This window comes from Gallus gallus, chromosome 1, assembly GCF_016699485.2.
Source record: "Gallus gallus isolate bGalGal1 chromosome 1, bGalGal1.mat.broiler.GRCg7b, whole genome shotgun sequence".
Classification (NCBI taxonomy): domain Eukaryota; kingdom Metazoa; phylum Chordata; class Aves; order Galliformes; family Phasianidae; genus Gallus; species Gallus gallus.
In genome coordinates, this window is record NC_052532.1 from 39,681,758 (window position 1) to 39,706,535 (window position 24,778).

Below are 24,778 nucleotides of genomic sequence, written 5' to 3' on the forward strand. Positions count from 1 at the left end.
GGATGTGAAAAACAGTAAGAAGACATTCTACAGGTACACTGGCCAGAAGAGACAGGCCAAAACGGGTGTACTTCCTTTAGTAAATTTAAAAGGAGAACTGGCTTCAACAGACGAAGAGAAAGCTGAGGTACTGAATGAGTTCTTTGCCTTGGTCTTCCCTGGTGGCCAGGATTCCAGTCTTTCTCACATCCCTGAGCCCTGCACCCCCAAGCCTCCAGGTGGGGACCAGGGGGGTAAATCCCCCCCCACTGTAAGGGAAGAGCAAGTCCGAGACTTCCTCATGAGAATGGATGAGTACAAGTCTTTGGGGCTGGATGGTGTGCATCCGAGCGTTCTGAAGGAGCTGGCTGAGGTGGTTGCCGAGCCGCTCTCCATCATATTTGAGAAGTCACGGCTGTCAGGCGAGGTCCCAGATGACTGGAGGAAGGGTTACGTCACTTCCATTTACAAGAAAGGGAGCATGGTGGACCCGGGGAACTACAGGTCGGTGAGTATCACCTCTGTGCCTGGGAAGATCATGGAACAGATCCTTCTGGATGACATGCTTGATCACATGAGGAATGAGCGTGTGATCCAAGACAGCCAGCACGGCTTCACCAGGGGAAGGTCATGCCCAACCAATCTTGTGGCCTTCTATGATGGAGTAATGGCGTTGGTGGATGAGGAGAAGGCGACTGATGTCATTTACCTGGACTTGACCAAGGCCTTTGACATGGTCCCCCACCACATCCTTACCTCCAAATTGGAGGGATGTGGATTTGATGGGTGGACCACTCGTTGGATAAGAAATTGGTTGAAAGGCCGCAGACGGAGGGTGGTGATCAATGGTTCTACGTCCAGGTGAAGGCCGGTAATGAGCGGAGTCCCCCAGTGGTCTGTCTTGGGATTGGTGCTCTTTAACATCTTTATCAATGACATCAATGATGGAATCGAGTGCACCCTCAGCAAGTTTGCTGACGACACCGAGCTGAGTGGTGCGGTTGAAATGGAGGAAGGAAGGGATGCCATTCAGAGGGACCTTGACAGACTTGAAAGGTGGGCCCAGGTGAACCTAATGAGGTTCAACACGGCAAACTGCAGGGTTTTGCACTTGGGCCGGAGGAACCCCAGGCATCTATACAGACTGGAAGGAGCAGTCCTTGAGAGCAGCTCTGCAGAGAAGGACCTGGGGATCCTGATGGATGACAAACTTAACATGAGCCAGCAGTGTGCACTTGCAGCTCAGAAAGCAAATGGTATCCTGGGCTCCATCATGAGAAGGGTGGCCAGCACGGACAGGGAGGTGATTGTCCCTCTCTACTCTGCTCTTGTGAGGCCCCATCTGGAGTCCTGTGTCCAGGTCTGGAGCCCCCAGTACAGGAAAGACAGAGAGCTGTTGGAGAGGGTCCAGAGGAGGGCCACAAAGATGATCAGAGGGCTGGAGCACCTCCCCTGTGAAGACAGGCTGAGGGAGCTGGGCTTGTTCCTGGAGAAAAGAAGGCTGCGGGGTGACCTCATTGCAGCCTTTCAGTATCTGAAGGGAGCCTATAAACAGGAAGGGAGTAAACTCTTTGGAAGGGTAGATAACAGCAGGACAAGGGGGAACGGTTTTAAGTTGAAAGAGGGAAGATTTAGGTTGGATGTTAGGGGGAAGTTCTTTACCAGGAGAGTGGTGAGGTGCTGGAACGGGCTGCCCAGAGAGGTTGTGGATGCCCCATCCCTGGAGGTGTTCAAGGCCAGGTTGGATGAGACCCTGGGCAATCTGGTCTAGTAATTGGGGAGGTTGGTAGCCCTGCCCGGCAGGGGCGTTGGAGATTCATGATCCTTGAGGTCCCTTCCAACCCAGGCCATTCTGTGATTCTGTGAATCTCTGCGAGGAGTTAGATTTCAGAGTAGTTGTATCAGAAACCTCTTCCTAGTACACTTCTGTGTTCAGAGAAACCAGGTTGACTGAAGTTTTTCTATGCTGCTGATACTACCAGTTATCTGTATGTTTAGTCAACTTGATCACATTATCTTTGACAGTCCATACATAGAAGCCTTTGAAACATATGTAACAACAGTACTCCAGTAAAATCTTGAGACAGAAGCTGTTAGCTTTTGAAGAATTAAAAGTTACTCTACATAACATCAGAAACAACTACTCGAGTAAGCCACTTTAACATAATGCCAACAAAAAATTCTTTTCAGTGGCTGCTTCTGTGCTTTCAAACTTGCATTAAAATTGTCTTTGCTGATTAGAAAAAGCTACCTTCAGAACACAGTAAGGGCTCCTCAAGCCTTCAGGAGAAGCATGGAAACAGAACATATTTGCTTCATCTGGTAAAAGTCATTTATGTTTGGGAGACCTATTGGTTATCTGAAATTTAGTGGGAAACTAAAACTTCGCTGTACCTTGGGAACTGTATGTTTCCATAAATGTAGAAGCTGTAATAAAATTATACCTGCGTAGATCTTCTGGACTGTCTTGCTTGCCTGGATCTGGCTTTTCTCTGGGACTCTGACTCTTCATCCCGTACTGGAGTGAGGTATGATCTAAAGAGTTAAGTACAAACAAGTTGGCAAACAATAATTTTTAGACAAATTCATCAAATGGTCAGAAAAATACAACATGGTATGACAAAAACAAAGCAGTTAGAGAAAACCTTTGACTGTATGAGATGGATTACATTTTAGACATTTTATCCATAGCACATGTTCATCAAGATGGCAGCCTTTAGACTCAGTTAAAAAATACATGTTTTCCTACTTAGTTTAGATCTGTTTTTCTCTAAATATAACAACTTTGGTCAACTAACATTGGGGTAGAAGACCTCAAAAACCTCAGCCAGTTACACATTTGCACAAAAAATATATGTCTGTGTGTGCATGCACATGTAAACCTTTAACATAACATTAAGACCTTAGAAAAAACTAATGTATTGCTAGGGCAGAAAACCTAATGAAACAATCTATTACACCTGAGATTAAAAATCCTTGAGGAAGTGGTTACCATGTCTTCACATGAATCATCCATGCATTAGACAATCCAGAAGACAGATCTTGTTCAAAACCTCTCTGAGCTTCTTTAAATCCTCAATTTTAACTATGTTAAAACTGTAGAATCAGATTCTATAATATTTTCTGATTGTCTGTATACTACCTTCTGCATTTCTTTAGTTAAAAACTGGCTATTGATTCAAATATTTTGTTTGAGAAGCTATCACCTCTTAACACTTAGAAGATTAATTTATGGAAAGAGTAGTTATCTAATCACCTAATTATATAGTTCTCTGCTTGGGAAATACTAGAGACAGTTCTAAGTTTTTGAAATAAACTTTATTTACACAAATTATTATGTCTATGTCTTAACAACTATGTTCTACCTCTGCTAAACAACTTATCCCCAAAACAGGGAAAGAAAAATATATAATTAGCTTTTATATGTTCAAATATAGAAAACATCTTATGACACATTCTAAAACAAATAAACCTATATTAATCAATTTCCCTATCTTGTTCTTTTACAAACAGTACTTTTAGTAAGGTTTTCTTTTCTCCTAGACCCCTGAGCCCTATCTGTATTAGGAATAAGGTGTGTGCTAGCTGCTTTAGCTAACCTGAAATACAGCTGATCACTTGTATCTGGTTTGCACCGGCTCTAGTTTAGAGTTAGGCAATATGTAATTTAGCCACAAGCTTTAACCTACCTAAGACAGTCCTGCTTGCAGAGTAGGTATAACATTTAGAGCTTGCAAATTACTGCAAATTGCTCAGTAGTAATTGGTGTACATACTCCTATCCTCTAAGAAATGAAACTTTAAAACTCACTGGAAGAAAATGAAAACTCAATACTTGTCATGCGCACACTGGAAACTGGCCCTCCATGTGTATGACTCACACGTCAGTCATGCAGTGTTATTCAAAAAATAAAGATTTTACAGATTCACATTTGTCATTCTTTTTGCTATTTTTCTCAAGCAAGCCTGAAAATTCGATAAAGAATATAACTTCTTCAGTACATTCAAAAATGATTACATATTTCATTACTAAAATCAGTTCATAACGTGTTTGCTTCTCAAATATTATTTGAAATGCTATTTCAAACATACTTTACAAATAACGCACTTTCAGCCTATAGATATGGATTAACCAACTTCATTTCTTAAGAAAATATTTAGCATATAATATTTCATAAATAGACACAACTTACTCATGTGCATATAAACATACATAGATACACATACACACAGTGAGATATATGTATCTGTATATATACAGATAGATATGCATGTGTACATATTTAGGGTACGACATGCACACAGTAAATATTCAAATTCTGCTGATTTTTTTGAGACTTAATGGATATTTTAATATGCCATCAAGAAAACACCTAAAATAATATATTACAGAATCAGCACTGATTAATCAGATTAAAAGCAAAGGCCGACTGCAGGTATTTAAGAGGTATGTAGTATATGTGCATTAGTATACATACACTAAGTGAGAGCAAACGAGACAGTGAAAGCCTTAGTTCTACATTTGCTTGCTTTTCTAGCTCATCTGATACTGAAATAGCATTTGCATTTTAAAATTGGAACTATTGTTTGAAACTGATGTATTTTGTTGTTTTTGCTTTGTCAAATTTTGCAAAGGAAAATGTAGGTTTTGATTATGGCTTTGTTTAAAATGGTTGTGGCACCTGTGGGCACTTCCTGAATCATGGCGGAGAAGAAAGCACAACTGTACATTATGTTTCAAATGGAAAAGATCCTAAATGATGGAATGAAATGAATGAAGTTTAATACTCTTTTCTCAGTAGCGTCAGGCATAGGTGGGTGAAAAAAAATACCACACAGTAACTTGTCAGCACACTGCCTTTGGCACAGTAGCTCAAAAAGCAGCAATGTACCCGAAGTAAGAAATTACTGGTTTTCTTTTTTTTAATTCAGTGTTTTCTATGTAGTTCTATTATGAGTATTTTTAAGAAAATCCATGTAATCTATTAACAAAAAATGCAAATAAATAATTACTGTATATCAAAGGAGAACCCAAAGACAGTAAAAAAATAAACAGAATTGAACTTTGAAGTTTCACGGATGAGATCTGCCACTACTAACTTCCCAGATAAACTGAGGCATGTTGCGAGTTGTTTCAATGAACACCAAGCAAACACCACTCACCGCTTTACATCCTGTACTGACCCAAATTGTGGTAAGCAACACATTCCTTTAAATAAGAAAATAAGATTACTTTTGTACAAGAGCAACATTACTCGTAGGACCTTTACACACCTCCGTCTCTCCCTGACCTCTGATGTTGAGGACACAGTGCCAGAAGTAGCTGTAGTCATGGCTGTGGTAGTGGCTGCAGCATTTACAACAGATGGTGCAACAGGAACCGTCACTGCTGTAGGAACACTGTCCTTTTCTTTCTCAGTACTATCCTCAGCCCACAAACGATTTGAGGTACTACAGCATAACAAGTAGCAACACAAAAAAAGAGAAAAGGAAACAGCTAAACAATGAAAGCACTTTACTAAACAACTAATAACATGTAAATTGAGGGATGGATTTTTTTAAAAAGCAATGTGAGAAATGTCTCTACGGTGAAAGCTCAACTTGAGCTATTAAATTGATTTAATTAGGAACTGAAGAGTTCACAATAATTGAACTCTTCACTCTTCTAATATTGGATTTATTCTTTTAGATCAACGTGGCTGTCACTTTACAGTAGAAAGCCATTCACAAATTGAGCCATTCACAATTTGAGGCAAATTGTGTAAAAACAAAAGAAATTGAACAGGAAAGTGGAAAAAATCCAGAGCCCCAGGATCTACTAAACAAGAACGCATGCACGTACATAAGCACACAGTAGACCTGACAAAAAAAAAACCAACAATAAAAAGTACACTGGTGGCACTACCTGCTTTGTACACCTGCTGAAGTTGAACCCGTTGTACTCTTTGTAGTAGTGTTTGCGCTGGCAGGCAGTGTTTTCTGAAGACCAGCAGAAGAGGTAACTGTTGATGCAGTACTTGGAACATTAGAACTAACCAAATCATCTTGTCTTCTACCAAAGGAGCCACTGAAGGAGAGACATTTACAATTCATGCATTTGCATTACTTATCTTTCTTTGTTCAAAAAATATCACATGGCTGTGAATAATCCATTAAACTCCTGCCTGACCACCCTGTGTCCCGCTGAATCTTTCTGGGGCAAAGGAAGCATCCAAAGTGATTTTCTTCATTATTTTATGGAGTATGACTTTTAACTTACGATTTGTGAAGGCAACAGACCTGACCATTTCTCCACAGGAAGAGAAGATAAAGAATGACATTTCACTGGTTTACGTGTTACTGTCTTGACTACATCTACTGAAATATTGACAAAGAGTCGCCAGTATCCCACTTTAAATTGAGAATACAGAATTTTTCTCCACAGCTTGTCAGAAAAAAACGTCATCAATACCACTCCTCTAACAACTCTCAAAAGTTTCAATGTGCTTTTTTTTAAAAAACAAACAAACAAAGAACAAAACTCTCAATTAATCTCCCACTCATACTTTTCCCTTTCTCTTCTACTTTTAAAGATGACAGCAGTTTCCACATTTTTATCCATTAGTTCTGGCTGAACATATTTTGCATTATGGAGTAGGATGTTTTCACATGTTAACTCTAGAAGTTAAGACAGTTAAGACAGAACATCACATTACTAAGTACAAAAGGCTTAAGGAAAGATGGCTATTTGTCATTCTTCTATTGATCTTTTACTATCAAGTCTAAAATGAAAAAGGAAAAAATATCTGCACAAGAACAACTAAGAAAATATACAGTGGAAGCACTACATATCATATAAACATGATGAATACGTTGCATTTGAAGTCTGGAACATTAACACTGAAAAAGACTAACATGCAAGGACTGTTTTCATAAACCTAACCGTTGTTTCCCATTCAGAACATGAAATCTGTGCAACAATTTTCCTAAACGTGAAGTTAAGAAAACTTCGCTTTTGTTTTAAGATAAGAGGTTAACAAAGACAGAAGATGTATTATGCTATATGAAATAGACTGATCTCATGCCACTAAAAACATCAATGGCACAGCTGAAAAAAAGAAGTTAAGCACCTGTTACCACTTACATCACCAGCACATATAAGTACATAACTTAGCTACCCAAATGTCAGATTCTTCTCTTTGATCTTTTCGTTTAGATATGGATTGTTCACTCCATTAATATAAATGAATTTCACTTAAATATCTGCCACTGAAACTACATAGTGGAGTAAAGTTAATTATGTATATAATTGCTGGATATCATCTCTTCCAAAATAATCCTGTGAGATAGGAACCATGTACAACTGAAAATTGATTTCATATTAATCACCACTTAGTTTTAGTTTTACATATGCACTCTATGATGGTAGTACTCAAAGTAGGCGTGGCTATAATGTATCACAATGGACAGCAGCCCAAGACCTCTGACACCTTCTTGTATAAACAGAATTCAACACATCTCTTTTCAGATATGAGGGAGAATTACTTCTGTTCCCACATTTAAAATTTGTTATCTCTGGCTACTAATCAAATCTGGAAAGAGTCAAAAGAACCTCAAACTGAAATAAACAATAGGAAAAAGAAAGCATATAACTTTGTAAACGAGGGCTGCTCCAAAAGTAATACCTACTATTTTACTATATTGGCCCATGACATCAGAGGCAGATGTTGGTGGTATGGAAGTAGAGGGGAACCTTCCCCCCAGTATCCCATTCCATGTTGTTGCCATGTGACTGATGGCAGCAGAGGGGCAGTCTGACACAATGGCATCTGACATGGAAGTGTGTATAAAGCAAAGATGTGGCACTGAATTCCTCCATGCAGAAAAAATGGCATCCATTGACACTCATCAATGCTTCTGAATGTTTATGGAGACCAAGCAGTGAATGTGAGCACAGTGAGGCAGTGGGGGGTGCATTTCAGCAGTGGCAACAGCAACACTGTTCACCTCCGCTGGTGCAAATTTTTATAAGCATGGCATGCAGGCTATTGTTCATCACTGGCAAAATTGTACAGCTAATGCTGGTGGCCACCCTGAAAAATACTGTTTTGTAGCTGATAATTTTCTCTATCAAATAGTGTTATTGTGCTCTTTGTAACTGCTGTAGTTTCCAGGGAAATAAATAGGAGGTATTACTTTCAGAGCAACCTACGTGGCATTTGATCTAATGCTCTAAGCTAGTAAAAATAGTATGGCTTAAGTACATACTTTTCAATTACTATGAACACCATTTTATCAAGGTATTGTTCAAATAAAGGATTCAGAAATGATTTTTTTTTCCAATCTGATATCTCATTTGAGCAAAAAAAGACAAGAGAAAATCCCACACCTTCTTTGATAACTTGTGTTTAAGGATGTAGGACCTTCATTCAAACTGTTTTTCTTGACATCTTCCTCCCATTTTCTCCTTGCATAGGAACTGCCACTACGTATTGAGCTAGCAGACGAGTCCCTGTAAATAAGATTTTGTTTTAGCAAATTCATATTAAAGCAAGTTGGTTTTGATGAAAGTTGAAAATGATGTTTAAGTCAAAGATGGAAAAATTGTGTGTGGAAAACACACTTAAAATAAACATAACTGTAGAGAAAAAATAATATGACCTGTTATGCACAATAGTTTTCAAATTCCTGTCAAAAAATAACATGTTAACATTGTTTGAAATAAAATTGAAAAGAAGAACTGTTAAAGGAGAAGTCAAACATCAACTTTTATCTGTGACCACTGCTGGCTTTGTATCACTCTAAAAAGGAGCAAGATGCTTCTTTGTTGGCTGAGATAATTCAGTGCCATCAAGGGAAAACTACTTGTTGTTTTAGAAGTTGATCTCATGAGATTATTCATGTTACAACTCACAATACTTTAGACTAGTGTAAACAGGCCTGCAGTAGCCGTTCCTGAGTGGCCTGCCATATATCACTAGCTGACATTACTTTAGTCATGAAGAATTTCTATTCTATTGTTGCAGTTTCTAGCATCAAGAAATAACCTTGCAAAGATCTGCTTGGAAAAGCTCTGAAAACTGATGCAGAGATACAAGAATTTGAGCTTCTAACAAAAGCTTCCAACAAAAACACAAGATTTGAAGTTCAGATGGAAGAAAGAAATCTCTTGCACAAAAGCACGAAAGGCAATCGTATATGAGGGAAAATAAAATCCTGCAAGATGTGTTTTATGTTCAAGATACCTTTGGACTTCAGATTCTACTCCAGATATACCCTTTTGCACAAAAATGTATGCTAGCACTTCTGTGGTTGCAAGCAATTTCAGAAAAGGATCAAATTCTGGCCAATACAGGCCTCTACAGACTTCAAGCACTCTAAAGGCCCAGCTGAGATTAATCCTGAAAATCTGAAAGTCCTTTCCATTACGCAAAGAAGGAAGTAAGATGGATTACATTACATCATCTATTATCTAGACAAGCAGTTGTTCAGACAGGTGGAACAAGAACAAGGCATTAAGCTAAGCAACAAGGATAGAGATCTGGGACAAGGTAGAACTCTTAGTAATTGATTAATGTACCTGTAGGGCAGATAGTTAAATTCCACACATAAGGGAGGTCAGACTAAGTGTCAGAATTCTCTTAAGACTTTAAGTAAGTTGAATTGTCTGCCATAACATACACTGGGAAAGGTAAAGGTGCCTAAAGAAGCTGGCCTAAAAGCATGCTTTATCACTTGTACATCAAGGAATAAAGAAAGTTCTCAGATCAACTATTTAGTCAACACCAGGTCTAACGGCACTGATGATCTCTGGTCAAGCATATCAGGAATAACATGACATTGCTGGTAACCACTTTTGGAACTTGGTCCGTGAATAAGTCATGGTTAAGACTGGTATGTCAAGGAGACAAATATACCTCAACACCGCACCAAAATTTAATCCCTTTGTGACAAGCAATAACAATTTATAAGAAATATGATTGCAATTAAATATTTATCCCAAACTTAAGGAATCATCTAGCCAAGACATCTTTAGATAGTAAGTATATTTGAGAAAATCTCAAAAGAATAAAACATGAAATAAGAACAACCTGTTATAATCAAATCAGAACTTACTAATAAATTCAACCTCAAATAAGAATATAGTACTCTCAGAGCCTGACAATAGAAACCCCAAACTGCAGTGTTATCAGAAATACAGATTTGAAAAATGGTCAAGTAACATAAGAGATGCTAATATAAGAAGTTGAACTTTAAGGGAGCATGAGATCTGGAATACCTGTTTCAGAACAGCATTTGTCACTCAGAGACTGAACTTAGCCAACAGTATTCCACAAGCGTAAGAAAAAACAGAATGCATCTTGTGCTTGCTCTCCACTGAGCTATTCCAAGTATATGAACAGAAATACTCCACTTCAAGAACAGGTTTGCCAGCTTTCGATACAACAATTATAGTAGCACATTTTGATCAATGAGAAGTACTTCATTTTTAAGTTATTCCAAATTCAGCTATCTAGATACAATCTGACAGAAACAAGGCATTAAGGAGACTTCTCCGCTTTCTACTTTGCATTCTATATTAAAACTCAAGAAAGTAGCCAAGTAGAATCTTAATAAAGGCGAAAAGAGAAAAATGGGAAGATTCTGACAAGGTACGTCATGGAAGTACTCTGAATCCTAGTGACACGCCTATACACCTAAACTTTTTATTCCCTTTATATCAAAAGCTGAAGAAAAGAAATATTCGTGAAGGATTAAGTATCTCCAAAAGATGATGAAAGACCAACAATGAAACAAGAAAGACAGAAGTGGAAGTTACAGAAGTTGGTTTTAACCAAATATTGTAGGAAAGAGGTTGATTTCTTTTTTTCAGCAGAAGTAATAATGGAATCCAGTGTCAGCACTCCGTAGCTCAGGACAAAGCAGTAAAATTCTTTCTGTGCTCTTCATTAGCTGGAAGTTTACAACTCACTATTTTGCATTTAATTTTATTTTCTCCCCCAAGATGACAACACTCAATGCCCAGAACTGCTCCTGCCACAAAACAATGTGGATTTTAAAAGGGGTTATCATGACTTACATGACAAGAACCCTTTCGGAATTCAATTACCCTACAGGTCAGCATAATCAACGAAACAGGTTAATGCTATAAACTAGCATCACCTTCATGTCTGTATGTTTTTCAGCCACTCTAAAATCACATAATTTATTATTTAACAGTAACTTAAGAGTCACCTGTTTTCTTTTTCATCAATGTCAGAGGTACTGGCCAGTCGTCTTGGTATTGTAGGTGCAACATAGGCAAGTCTAGTTCCTTTTCCATCTTTCTCCTGAAAGACACAGATTTTTAATAAGTGTTACTACTATTGATTATACTGCTTATTAGCTGAAAAATCACCGTTATAGCAACTTCATTTGTATTTACCTGTGACCCAATTATACAAGCGAGCTTTAAGTTTCAGTTAAATATCTTAAGGATTAAAACAGGAAAAGAGAACTGTTTGTGATTTCATGCTAGTAATGTAAATGACTTCATTTCTCTTGTTTAGAGCTGTATTACTGGAAAGCGGGAAACTACTTACTGAAAGAAACTATTTTAGTATTTTTATATGCTGTAGTTTAGTACCATTCCTAAAAACGGATTTAAACATTTGTACTTGAAACAGAATATACGTTGTTCAGATACCTGTGCTAAATTAGTCCTTCACTACAGTATACCTGTGTTTAAATATCTAATCAATATTTTATAAATAAAAAATGACCACAGAATTCAGTAAGAGCTTTCTTTTTCAGAAAATTCTTTCAACATAGTTCTCCAAGTGATGCCAAAACTGCCAACCCTCAGGTCTCCATAATTGTAAAAAGCACTACTACTGTCAGTGCAAGTCCCTAAAAGAGGTAAGTCTCACACCTATGTAGCAAGTCACAAGACACTGAAGGTGCATACTGTACTTTTAAAGAGATTACACAACAGTTGGAATTTTACTAAAGAATAAATGTGCAGTAAACTCCAAAGAGAATGTCTTACTTTTACAATACATCATAAGCATTTATGGTAAGTATATGATCTTCTCAAAAAGCTGTTTCACACTAAAAACAACTACCTTTTCTTTGTTGTCCAATGAAGAGGAAAGTCTAGGACTTGAAGCAGAACGTATAACACCTGCAGAATCCTTTTCTTTCTGAGCTTCCTTAGAAGCAGTAATCTCTGCAAGTGCACCATAACTACCAGTTTTTCGAAGACCTAACCTCCACGAAGCAGGAGATTCATCTTTCCTCTCTTCTTCTTTGGGAGAAACCTTGGTTGTAGATGTTGGAAACTATAAAACACAGTAGCAAATTAAAGGCTATTAATTTGCATTATCTGTAGTAATTCATATTCCTCGCAGAGATTTGAGAACACAACCACGTTTAATAATCACAGAAGTACTAAATACATGGGGGAGTTTTGGTGAGAGACAACCTAGGCAATCTTCTCTCTAATTAGTTAATGAGATAAGAAACATAAAACTGGTCAAGGAATACTACTCCTCTAAAAGTTAGCTTGGAAAAACTCACACTTTGTAATACACACAGTGATCATGAGATCCAAAGTTAAAACCATGCAAATCTGCTATCAACATTTGATTAAATATGTTATTTTGCAACCTGTACACAAGCCTGTGCACACCAGAACCTCACCATTGCCTTTTCACCCTTATTGGGCACAAGAACAATGCCAGTTTTGCGCAAGCCCTGCCTCCATGATGCAGGATCTACTGACTCCACGACAGGCATGATAGGAGGAATGAAATCATACTAAAGCCAATTGAGACAAGACAAAGATGAAAGAAAGGAAAATAGAAACAAAAGGTAGTTCCAAAAGCACAGTTTGTTCCTATGTTTATGGCATACTCTACCATAAAATACCAAAAAGCAGTAAGATAATTCAAACTTTAGTAACAGATTCTTATTTAACACAACACAGTATGTTTAGCTAATTCAGCAACAGAACTTGGGTTTGTAGAAGAGAGGACAGCAAAGACTCTAGACCTAACAAGGTCCATGCCTAATTCATGGTACTTTGGAGAATATTTCAAGATTCACACTAACATACGCATTACCTTTCTTATCTTCTTTCATATTCCATTCATATCCCTTAAACTAATCACATGCTAACTTAGCTATCAAATCCCATACCTTTATTTGCACACTTGCCTAAGTTTAGTGTCCTCAGACAGAATGCAGCATTACTGAATGCCATAGAGATTGAAGAAAACCCCAAATTCAAGTTTAGTACACTGCATCTGCAGCACTTGTGAGAAACACATGGTTCAGCCATCTATGGTGTAAAATCAGAAGAGTAACCGCAGTAGTACAGATGTTGCAAGCCTGAAAAGGCAGGTGCAAGATTAGGTTCAAGGCAACTTGCACCTGTACAAGTTTTACCTTTTTTCATTAAAAACAGCTTAAGTCATTTTCTTTCATTGACATGAGCTGAACGGCTTCTTCGGGTCACATGTGCATGCTATGTTACAAGATGATCAGCCTCAGTATAAATGTGCATTTATTTTGTAAAGAGACACTGAGTTTTTCACATCGAATATCAGAAAGATAACTGCAGTGTACTTTTAACCTGAACCTCTCGCCTTTTAGACAAAAAAAAAACAAAACAAAACAAGATAAGTCATTAATTACTGCATAATAAAATCAGAACAAACTAAATGCCAATGTATTAATGATTTACAAAAGGTTTTCAGTTAGCTTAAAGTCATACTTCGTCTCATCAAATTCTTTCTCATAAATCATCATTTAAACATGTACCAGAAAAATTCTGCTTAACTGATCATACGACTCCAGAATATGAAGCCATGTTCCAGGCTTGTAAGGATTTGGTAACATCCTATCACTGAAGATTACACAGCTCAGAATACTTTTGTGTAATATGAAATAACCTGATTGGGAGGCACAAGCTAGGAAACTTTTACTGCAACATGAAAAGCAAAGATTTCTGAAGTGCCAGATACCTCAGAATATGAATTCTGGTTCAAAAGCTGCCTTGAGAGTGTATCACTTAAACTGACCAACTCTCAGAAATGCTTGCATTACTAAACTGACTTCAAAAAATAAGCTATATATAATAGATCTGTTTCTTTGCAGTTAAATTCATGCTGTATGTTTGCATTCTGTACAGTTACACACATTTAGTAAAGCAGAAATTACTCAGTCTTCCTTCTCCCCCAGCTCCCCATTTGCTATGGTTTGCATTGAAAACTTGTGGCTCAAGTTCTGTGCAGCTCTTGAGCATAGCAAATGCAGCTGCCACAACAAAGAACCAAAATTACTAACTGAACCAGTGCAAAGTGTTTAGAGTAACATAACAAGGTCACCCTGGAATCTAGCTGTTTGACCAGAGACAAGGGCTCAGAGTGGGAAAACAGCAGTCATTTAATGCCAGGAAGCCATGTCCACAATTACCATTTGCTCTTTTCTCTTTTTTAAGAGAAATCTTGTGGATGTCAGTTGTGTTTGTTTTTATAAAACAGCTTTTACAACCAGGAAGGCTGGTGCAACCATATCATACAGTATCACGTAATATGATGCAATTGGGCATTTTAAAATATACTGCCTGGATCTTTTACATAGAATCACAGAATCAACAGGGTTGGAAAAGACCATTAAGATCATCAGGTCCAACTGTCAACCCATCACCACCACGTCCACTAAACCATGTCCCTAAGTACTATATCTACCCTTTCCTTAAACACTTCCAGGGATGTTGACACCACCACTTCCCTAAGCAGTCTGTTCCAATGCATTACCACTCTTGCAGAGAAGATTTTTTTCCTAATATCCAACCTGAACCTCTTCTGGTACAACTTAAGCTCATTACCTCTTGTACTATTGCAAGTTACCTGGGAGAAGAGACCAACTCGCCCTCCCCAGCTACAACCTCCTTTCAGGTAGTTGTAGAGAGCGATGAGGTCTCTCCTGAACTACTACTTCTCCAGACTAAAGAATCCCAGCTCCCTTGGCCACTTCTCATAAGACTTGTGCTCCTCACCCTTCAACAGCTTTGCTGGCCTTCTTTGGACATGCTTCAGTGTCAGGACCATTAAGTCCTAACCAACACCTTCTGAGATGAATTATCATTAGGTTCTGTTATGCCTATGAAAGCACAACTCCAATCAGCTCCAGGGAGCTGAAAAATACAATACATAGTATTCCCCCTGCCATATGTCTCCTCTCTCCACTGTGGCTTCAGTGTACCATTGCCACTATTTCCCCTGAACAAGCTTTCCAGAAGAACCTGTAAAGGGTTAAGCTTTGATTACAACATACATAGAAAACCTTTAAGAGCTGACAAAAGAAGCCCTTCCAGCCTCCTATCGTTTGGTCATATATTATTATGAATGTTTGATTGTATACCATCTCGTGACTGTATATTATTGTCTACTGCAGCTTTTTTCCCTCATCATACACACCTCTCCTTTGACAAGCAAAATTAAAATTTGTTCCAATCAACTTTTAAATTGCTTCCTGTAAGCAATATGGCTTTGCTGGGTGTATTTTTGAGCTGAATAGGTTATTTGCACCGAATAAAACATGTCCCAGTTCTCCAGTTCTTCCATTAGATCCTAACCATACTGAAATCAGTGTTGGAATCTACAACACTTTCTACTTCTTACTTCATGTATTATTTCAAATTTCTGTGTCTATCAATTTTCAACTTCTAGCTGAATGCTACTAAGGACGCGAAAGTACCTTAGTTGTGCATGGCTCCCTTGCCTTAAGACCAACAGTGCTTTCTAAAACTTTAGGAGGAGTCTGGCATAAAAAAGATTTTTGAGAGATTAAGTTTAGCTTCAGAAAAACAAGAATTCTAGTCACTGTGCAACAGATTTTTTCTTTTTTAAATGGATCTTGTGTTCAGGTATGTTGTAGTTATATACTTCAGATTCCTGGATTCCTGTTTAGAATCAAAACTGTTCATTCAAATTTCAAAATTTACAAAAACTGAACATAGTTTCTGCAGAAAAAAATAAAATAAAAATCAGCATGCATCAGCTCACTGGATAACTCCATTCAATTTTATACAACACACAGAAAATGTCCGCTTCCACAGGAGAACAGATGCCTAAAATCACAAGACAAGTACTTTATTTTACCTTCTTAAGAGGTGATGTGGGTGTCCCTTGACCACCAGCTACTGAAGGTGCAGTCATCGATGCTGACTGTGTACTTGTGGTATTTGCATTAGCCAAGGTTTTGGCCTTATCTGAAAAATATATACAAGATTTTCATTTTTATTTTTCATCCGTCATTCGTAAGTCCCTTATTTCTACAACAAAGACTTGAATTTCTTTTGAACAAATTTATCAGTCAACTTTCCCAACAGTGCTGTATTATTTATTTCTTAGTATTTTCCCTCTCCCTCTCAATGTGTATCACTGTTAAATTGACCATTTTTTCCATGACATTCATGCATATAATATTTTACTTATTTTTGTTATTCAGGGTGTATTAAACAGAGATGTAATGACAAAATCACAGACTAGTTCAGGTTGAAAGTGAGCTCAGCAGGTCACTTAATTCAACCTTCTGCAGAGTCAACAATACATACAGCCCAGGCTGCTCAGGGCTTTGATGAGTCAGGCCTTGAAAACATCCAGAGACTGAGGTGCCACAACCCCTCTAGGCAGACTATACTTTAGCCTTTGGTTAACAACCCGAAAAATTAAACAGTGGGAGGCACACTGGCATGTAATAGTTAACTTCAACTACAGAAGACGCTAATTCAAAGTAAAACATTTATTCTTGGATAGCTGTGTATATTGAGTATAAAGAAATATTTGACTGCATAGAGAATCTAGCCAGGGACTATGGTCAGCAGAATTTAGCTGAGACAGGAACCTGCTGCTCCTCTGAGAAACAACCAGAGCTCTGATTTCAATTTGCTTTCTTCCTTCTTTGTCTCTTGTTTTTCCCACCTAAGTTTCACTGTCTGACTAGTCTAACCTCTTCTGGTTGTCCTTCTGGCCCAGTATTTCTTCCACTGCATACCTTAATTCCTCTTAAGTAAACATACAGATAATGTCCGGGTTACTGCACAACTGTTGTCACTGCACTTGCTCACACTCCATTATCTTACAGCTCACTTGTTTCACATATTTAAATTGTAAATTCCTTGGAATTTCTTGCTGTGTCCCATTTCTGCAGTGCTGAGCAACGGGGGATCAGCCTCCTTTGGTTTTGCTCCTACTATAAACACGTCTTCATTTCTACATTACCCATTCAATACTGAGCAGTGAATATCTTACATGACTAATTACACTTAATAGAAAGCTCTTTTTAAATACAAGGGGAACGTTCCACAGGGCAATGTGGACTGACAGTAGAAAGTGAAAAAGCTTTACAGATGCAGAGAGAAATCTGGATATTTGCAAGTAAATAATACAGCTTTATAATATACAGAAAAAATTATCAGGAGTGAGGGGAAAACATGGAAAAAGTGGATTTTTCCCAACTGTATTCTGAAATGGTTGCAAGGACAGACAGAACAGAACTGCATGGCTGAGCAAAAAGTAATTTTCAAAAAAGACATAATTATCTCAAAGAAAGTAAGTTTAAAAACTAAACTGCCGAAAGTTTTGATTTTTAGTTTGTTTCCCTATCTTTTAGAAGATGCTAGTTTTGCATTCGTATTTCGCTGCTTTGTCTTACAGAACAAGAAAGCCATTTATTTTTAAGCTGTACTCTCAGAATGGAATTTTTAGGAAAACATTTTGAATTTACTAACAGATTGGAAATCAGACAGTTTACAGTGCTTCAGAATATTGTTAACAATGTTATAATTTTCAGAATGTAATATTTTAACACCTTTGAAACATTTTACAACCAAAATGCTCTTCATAAGCTTAAGATTTTTCATAAGAAAACCCCTTAAGGTGAATAATGAGAAAAAAGGGAAAGCACAAGCTTGTAACAGAGAGATGCAGTTCTGCAGGGAAAAGCTTAAAGTCTAGCTTGCCAAATAAAGTATGATAAAGCCTTGTTGATATTAAAAACCCCAGAGTTTACATAAATTAATTCTTGTGTCGCAGTCAAATTTTCCTGGCACAAACTGTCCACTGGAAACGAAGAGAACACAGTTACCAGAATCAGAAAGTTCAGGAGACATTACAGTTAGTTCAGTGACTGAGAAAGTACTACATGTTATGTAGCACAAGTGTTCTGCGTTTGTCCAACCTCAGTCTCTGTAAATAAGAGATGCAAGTATTCGACAGGAGAGAATAATGTAAAAATGTGACAATCTTTTGTTCTTAATGAAATGTTAGCTTATGAAAAACAAACAAACAAAAAATCCTTAAAAAACTCCAAGAAAACAGCTATTTTGATTTCATATTTTATTTTTATATATTTATATTATTTTTATGCCTAGATCAAATATTTATGATATATTTATTAGCTCTAAAATCCCTTCTTAATCTTATCATTTCAAGTGAAAAAGAAAAAAATGCTTTAAAATGAGAACTGACAGCTCAGCAAATGGGTTTACTCACTTTAAAAAGCATACGTATAAAATACTAGCAAAACACTTCTCATGACATCTACTTCTGTGTATTGTATTACTGTACTGTAATTCCGAACCCTTTTATTAGGATTGAATATATATCATTAGAAACACTGACTCCTTGATATTTGTCTTCTAATTCGAAAGAAAAGATTGCTGTGCTGTTCTTACGTTGTTATTTGCTTTAAGACGCTGAAAATCTTCCAACAAAAAAGAGCAAGCTAAATCCCACTGAAGGGCAAGCTGCTGACCAAGAGACTTATGCAGTATTGAACGACCGTGCCTGTAGCTTCATGGTAAATTTCATGTACATTTCATCAGTCACCACAGCAGTCAAACAGTGAAAAACAATACATGTGGCAAGACAAGCGACTGAAGGCAAAATACGGGACAAAGAAGAAGGAATAACAATTGAAGGAATAAATGCATACACAAGGGTACTTTTCTGTACTCAGTAATAATTACAGCAAGTGCTCATAATCCTGGATAGCGAGAATGATGAAATAAGAACACATGGATGTACTGATAGATCCTAATTCTGTTCACTTCCTTGATTCATTGTTTCTGCTTCTTCACTTTTTCCCACCTCATTTCACCATGTAAAGACTGAGACTCAGACAACTTGAATAATTAGACAAGGAACTAAATGTCTCCTCCAGTCTAGGCTGCATGAATTTAAATTAAACATCAATATTCAGCTTATTTTCAGAAGTAGTGAGCATTGTGGCTTTTTGCATACAATTCTAAACTTTTCTAGGAACATCCTTCATGAAGTGAAGTTGTATATGAAGTGTATGTTAAGTTAAAATACTTCTGAAGTTCATTTCAATACATAATCAAGAGTAAGTATATACACCAGCACTTCATGAATATCTACAATTGCCATATCTATTGGTATTTACTTCAGGATGGTAAACACAAATGAGAATGTTTGTGTATCTGCTGTTTCAATCTCTATGCCAGTTCCATGAGTATACATTGCTAACAAAGACTTCATTTTTCCTTCGACCTCTTAACTTCTTCAATGTTTTTTTGACATGCTACTTAAGGCTTATACATTCCACATAATTAATTAAAATCAGTTGCTAAATAGACATTAAAATAAGTAGATTAACTCCTTTAATCACGAGAGCCATCAATAAACGCACCTTTGTATCTCCGTTATGACTTGAATTTAGTCATACATAAATATCCTTTAAAGTGATTGGAAGCTTAGTGAAATGCAGAAGTGAAACTTAACATACTTAACTCTCCACCCTGTGATATTAAATAGATTTCTAAAGCAAAAACTTAAAGACAATACTCAAATAACATACCTGTCTCTGCTTCGGATTCTGAGTCATCATCTTCTTCTTCTTCACTGGAACAACTGGATTCATCCTTCTTTCCCTCTTCCTCTTCATCTGCTTTCTCATGCTCCAGAGACTCTATACTAGATGCATTCTTTTCTTGCTCCATAATCAATGTCTCTTTACTGAATTTGGAAAGAAAAATACCTCCTAAGTACTGAAAAAATTACTAAAACCTGCCAGGTTGGACATTGTGACAGCTGGTGAAGTCACATTTTTCATTAAGAGCTCATCATTTCTCTAGTTTACTTACTTTTTGAATGTTTTCTGTGTCTGGTTATTATCCAAGTTGGCTGTGGATTCAATTAGGGGAGATTTCTTTTCACGTTTTTCACTGTGAAGCTTCAAAACACATCGAATAATGCAGTTAAACTGACAGAATGGCATCAATGTGACAGAATCACTAGGAGAGAGCCCTCTAACTACTGAGAACAATGGAACGTGTCTATACTTTCAAAGCGTCAAACTTCAAAATTCTAAAATCTCAGAAAATGTTATTTCCAGAAAACTGCTGACTGACTGTTGACATTTCAGATCATAAAATACCTACTGGAGAAGGCAAATAGGCGAGGATTTTCTCTAATCCTGAGCTTTTTGGTCACCATAACTGACCAAATAATGGCATGAAAAAACAGTTGAGGTGACAGCTGGCATTATCGGAGGTGAAGCCTCAAATCAAAACTTCAATTTTAATCTGCATGTTACTCTGAGCTAACTATGTAACATCATCAGATGCATAATAAAATATAATGTACACATACGAAAAAGGCCTACCAGATTTTGCTTCTTTTGTAATTCTTCTAAATATCCTAGAATATCCTCATCTGCCACATCAAATGCTGTCTGTCCCTGGAGAAAAGGAAAAGTGAAACAACATTTTTGTACAGTAGAATTTCAATGCAATAGATTATGATGCCTTATCCCATTGATGATGTGGGTAAGGAGCACAATCATTTTGAGAAATTAGAACATATAAGCCAAGCTCTATTACAAACTGTTAGTCTGTCAGTGATTGAAAACAATTCTGTAATATTACTTTTTCTTTTGTAATTGAAAAAGAAACATCTATACCTAATGCTAACGACTAAACACTTCTTAAGACAGAAAAATATGACTTCAATAGAATGTTATTGTCTTTTCAAGGGAAACAACAACAAAAAAACCCTATTAAGGAAAAAAAAACCCAAACAGGTTGAAAGAATGAAATACACAATATTAGTTCCAAACAGCTATTCCAGTGGCAATTGTTTGGATCAACACAAACCAGTTAGCATCCTGTCCATCTTCAGACTATCAAGTATGGTTGATTTTTTGAAGTTAAAATTATTTAAGTACAGTACTACACTTCAATAGTCGCGCTTTCATATTTTTACATTAAAACTGTATTTACATTTCCTGTTCCATTTTGGAAATGATCTGCTACAACTGTTTGTTCTTATCCCCATCTGTGGGTGATTTTCACGGAACAAGCTTGAATAAACATCACATAGTGATTCATTAATAGAGTAATGCCATCAGCTGGAATTTCTTCACCTTGATGTATCTTACATCTACTACATGGTCAGTACAACTCTTGACTAGACCAGGTACCCACAGGACATGAGATTCTATCTTTAAGATCTGGAAAGATAAAGGTTGCAAATTTCTTCCTTTTCCTCTGCTTGAAGAAGACAAAAAAGGCTGAAGCTCTCACAGTTTCACAAAGAAAGCCTAACTTACTCGCTTTGATACTATAATACAATGTTTTCTACTTGGAAGTTTGCATTTAGGGTTAGTTTAGAATCTAGGCAGTCGTGCCTGCAGCAACGAGTACAAATGTAGCTGCATCAGCACGTCAGGTAGACATGCTGAAACAGGGTGGGATTACAAGATCAGTAATGTAAATACTTTCATACAATAACCAGCAATAAGGACAGAGCTGCCAGTTTAAAGTGGTCAACAGATGAGAAAGATAACAAAAGGTGTTCATATCTGTCTCACTGCTTATTGAATTGAACCAAAACACAAACTACAGACAAACATAGTACTAATCGAATTGTGAAGGCTGTCTTAAGCAGTTAGGAAGAACAGACCTTTCAAGTCACTAATGTTTCACAAACGTAAAGCTTCTGATCATACACCAGAAGCACATGCTCCTTCCAACAAACGTTACCCAAAACAGCTTGAGGTCCTCTGACGCGAACTATTCCATTAAGCATAGCACAGCGCTAACTTGGAAACTAAACAACAAAATGATCTCAAATTTATATTTGCGTTGTGATCACAGGTTTTAATCTGGCTTTCCATTTTTTAGGTAGCTGTTAAGTGGGTTTATTTCCAAAAACCATCATGTTAGACCTACTCTGACCAGAAAACATAGTTCTGGAAAAACAAAACAACCCTTTTGTAGTTGGAAGGACGTATCTAAGCTCAATACACAGATATTAATTCCTGAAGTTAAGCTCCTGAACAATAATGGCTGAGCTCTCTGTGGTGCTAAGCACTTCCAACTGAAACCAGATGTAGTGGAGTTCTCAGTCTCTACAAGCAAAATCACTTAACGGCTTACTGAAGAATGCAACAGGCAAAACAATCTTAGCTTGCACAGACAAGTCCATACCCCAAATAAACAATTTCTAACTCTCTGTAGCTCCTTTTTCCTTATTCTTGCCTCATCTGAGCTGAATACATTTTTATGAGTGTTCTCGGGAATACCACCCTTCACATTCTCATGAACTCTGTAAAAATGTCTGGCAGATAACTTGATAAACTGGCTTCAACTAATTGCATCAGCTTTTCATAAAGTCACAGAATCATAGAATAGCCTTGGTTGAAAAGGACCATAATGATCACCTTGTTTCAACTCCCCTGCCACAGGCAGGGTCGCCAACCACTAGTACCACTTCTGATTACCTGATACAATCAGATAGCTGATCTCAAGAAGTTCTGTAAGTATTATATAGAAACAGAGTTAAACTACTTGAAATATAATTCCACATTCCATATATTTTATTATTAGCAATCTTAACTTCGCTTTTATAGAAATACTGTCCAATTCATGACCTAATTAAGAGTCTGTTTGTGCTTATTTCCCTAATTAACTTAAAAAGAAACTACAAAAATTCTGTGAAGAAAGCATGCTAAAGGTTGAGCAGGAGATCTACATACACAATATTGCTAGAAATTGAAAAGCAGATCAGAATCTAGCTGTAGAACGTGGTGCAAAGAGAAGAAAGAGAGCTTCAGCACTTACACAGTTGAACAAAGAGACTCGGCTCCTTGTGACACCTATGTGAATCATCAATATACTTGTACCTGTTGGGAGCAAGGTCTTGCAAAGCCAAAAACTTCACAGGCTTTGCGCACAAGTCAAGGAAATACAACTTAGGTAGCATCCAAGTTATGTCCAGAGAGTCCACAGATGCTTAAAAGTTTCTAACAGTGCCCCCAAACCACCATAGTGATTTCTCATCAGTATTTCAACACAAGCTGACCTTAGGAGTTAAAAGCAGATGCTAATTCCCAACGCTACCCAAAAGTATCATTATTGTCTTCGGCAAACAAATGTTGACTGCCTGTTTGTAGTCTATCTAGTCACTAATTTCATAAGTCTGAAATATCAATAAAACTATTTTGAATTTCATTGTAAAAGATCACATGGATCATTTGATATAGGAATGAATATAAAGCAGGCCTTGAAACTAATCTGGACAATCAGGGAATTTAGTTATGGACACAAACATGCTGTTTTGACAAAACATGCATTATATAAAGCTCCATGTACAGTAAACAGCAGTTTATCATCACTTTTCTTACCCTGGCTTCTAAAGTCACTTTAGAGACCAGAACTTTGTATCTTGACAAGGATTACATAAAAATCCTACCACTTTGTTGACAGCCTCCATATCACAAAGGTTTTCCACTAAAATGCGACATGCTTCTTCTTTACCCCAGTGAGCAGCAGCATGAAGTGGTGTCCAGCCATCATAATCTTTAATATTTACATCATAGCGAGCCTGTATTAAAAGCCTAAAGAAATCCAGAGAATTAGATCTCAACAATGCTGAAAGAGATAGTAGACGCTGTAAAATGATGAAATTATTGGACAGTAGTACTTTTCTCCTTTCTCATTAATGTAAACTATATGTATCTTAGTTGCATTAATGTCAATTAAATAATTTGATTTCTTCCCAGAAATACCTGTCTTTTCAGTGTTCAACAGTCATATTTACTTCTAAGGAAAATTCAAGAAAAAAAATCCTTTTCTGTTTTCTTCTTAATTTCTTTCTCATTCAAATTCCTTTCTGCCTATACAGGTAGGTATTTTTCTCTATATGCGCAGTGATGGTGAAAAGCCTTTTTAAGGAATGGGAAGTGTCAAAAATTGCTGGTTAGACAGTTCTTATATAGTAAATTCTTAAAACTTCCTTAGTAATACTATTACTAATTACTATTACTAATTACTACTTCCTTGTAATACTAGTTGCTTGAAGCTTGCATCTCCTGCCACTAACATTTGATGCTGTAACAACCTAGTGTTTACACGCTTCAGTTGTTCTCCGAGCAGTAGAAGAACTCAAATGGAAGATGTGCTTTTCAGCATGCATTTAACACATGAATTTGGTACTGCTCTGAAGTGAGTGTTGAAGTGGCAACACTCAACCTGACAAACAGCTTTGTGCAAATGGTTTTCAGCTCTCTGAAACACACCCCATACTTAATAAAAATCACCTAACCATGAAGTATTCTAAAAAAAACCTGTTCATAACTCAAGAGACAATAAACTTGAAGTAATAACCACCACAACTTCCACACAAAGCCTTGCAGCCTCGTATCCTGCACAGGGCACATTTTTGCTATTTTGAAACCATCAAGAAAATTGTTTGGATATGTGTTTTCTCTCCTCCTAGGATAAGAACATGGACTGGACTACAGAAAAA

The 24,778-nt window shown here is 37.1% G+C and overlaps 1 protein-coding gene across 12 annotated transcripts in view; it reads right to left on the bottom strand.

Annotated features, from left to right (window-relative positions):
• The window catches only part of PPP1R12A (protein phosphatase 1 regulatory subunit 12A), a 124,283-nt gene that overhangs the window by 27,192 nt on the left and 72,313 nt on the right, over nucleotides 1-24,778 (bottom strand). For 8 of the 12 annotated variants that reach the window (XM_015278124.4, NM_205123.2, XM_015278262.4 and 5 more), the window contains 11 exons: nucleotides 23,723-23,867; nucleotides 20,634-20,708; nucleotides 20,113-20,201; nucleotides 19,827-19,984; nucleotides 16,106-16,215; nucleotides 12,062-12,277; nucleotides 11,193-11,287; nucleotides 8,347-8,469; nucleotides 5,884-6,045; nucleotides 5,253-5,429; nucleotides 2,424-2,514 (listed from right to left, as the gene is read on the bottom strand). In XM_015278124.4, the coding sequence (XP_015133610.1) occupies nucleotides 2,424-2,514; nucleotides 5,253-5,429; nucleotides 5,884-6,045; nucleotides 8,347-8,469; nucleotides 11,193-11,287; nucleotides 12,062-12,277; nucleotides 16,106-16,215; nucleotides 19,827-19,984; nucleotides 20,113-20,201; nucleotides 20,634-20,708; nucleotides 23,723-23,867 (1,441 nt within the window). The remainder of the gene's footprint in view (nucleotides 1-2,423; nucleotides 2,515-5,252; nucleotides 5,430-5,883; nucleotides 6,046-8,346; nucleotides 8,470-11,192; nucleotides 11,288-12,061; nucleotides 12,278-16,105; nucleotides 16,216-19,826; nucleotides 19,985-20,112; nucleotides 20,202-20,633; nucleotides 20,709-23,722; nucleotides 23,868-24,778) is intronic. The other 4 variants (XM_015278355.4, XM_015278203.4, XM_015278309.4 and 1 more) reach the window with 3 other exon arrangements.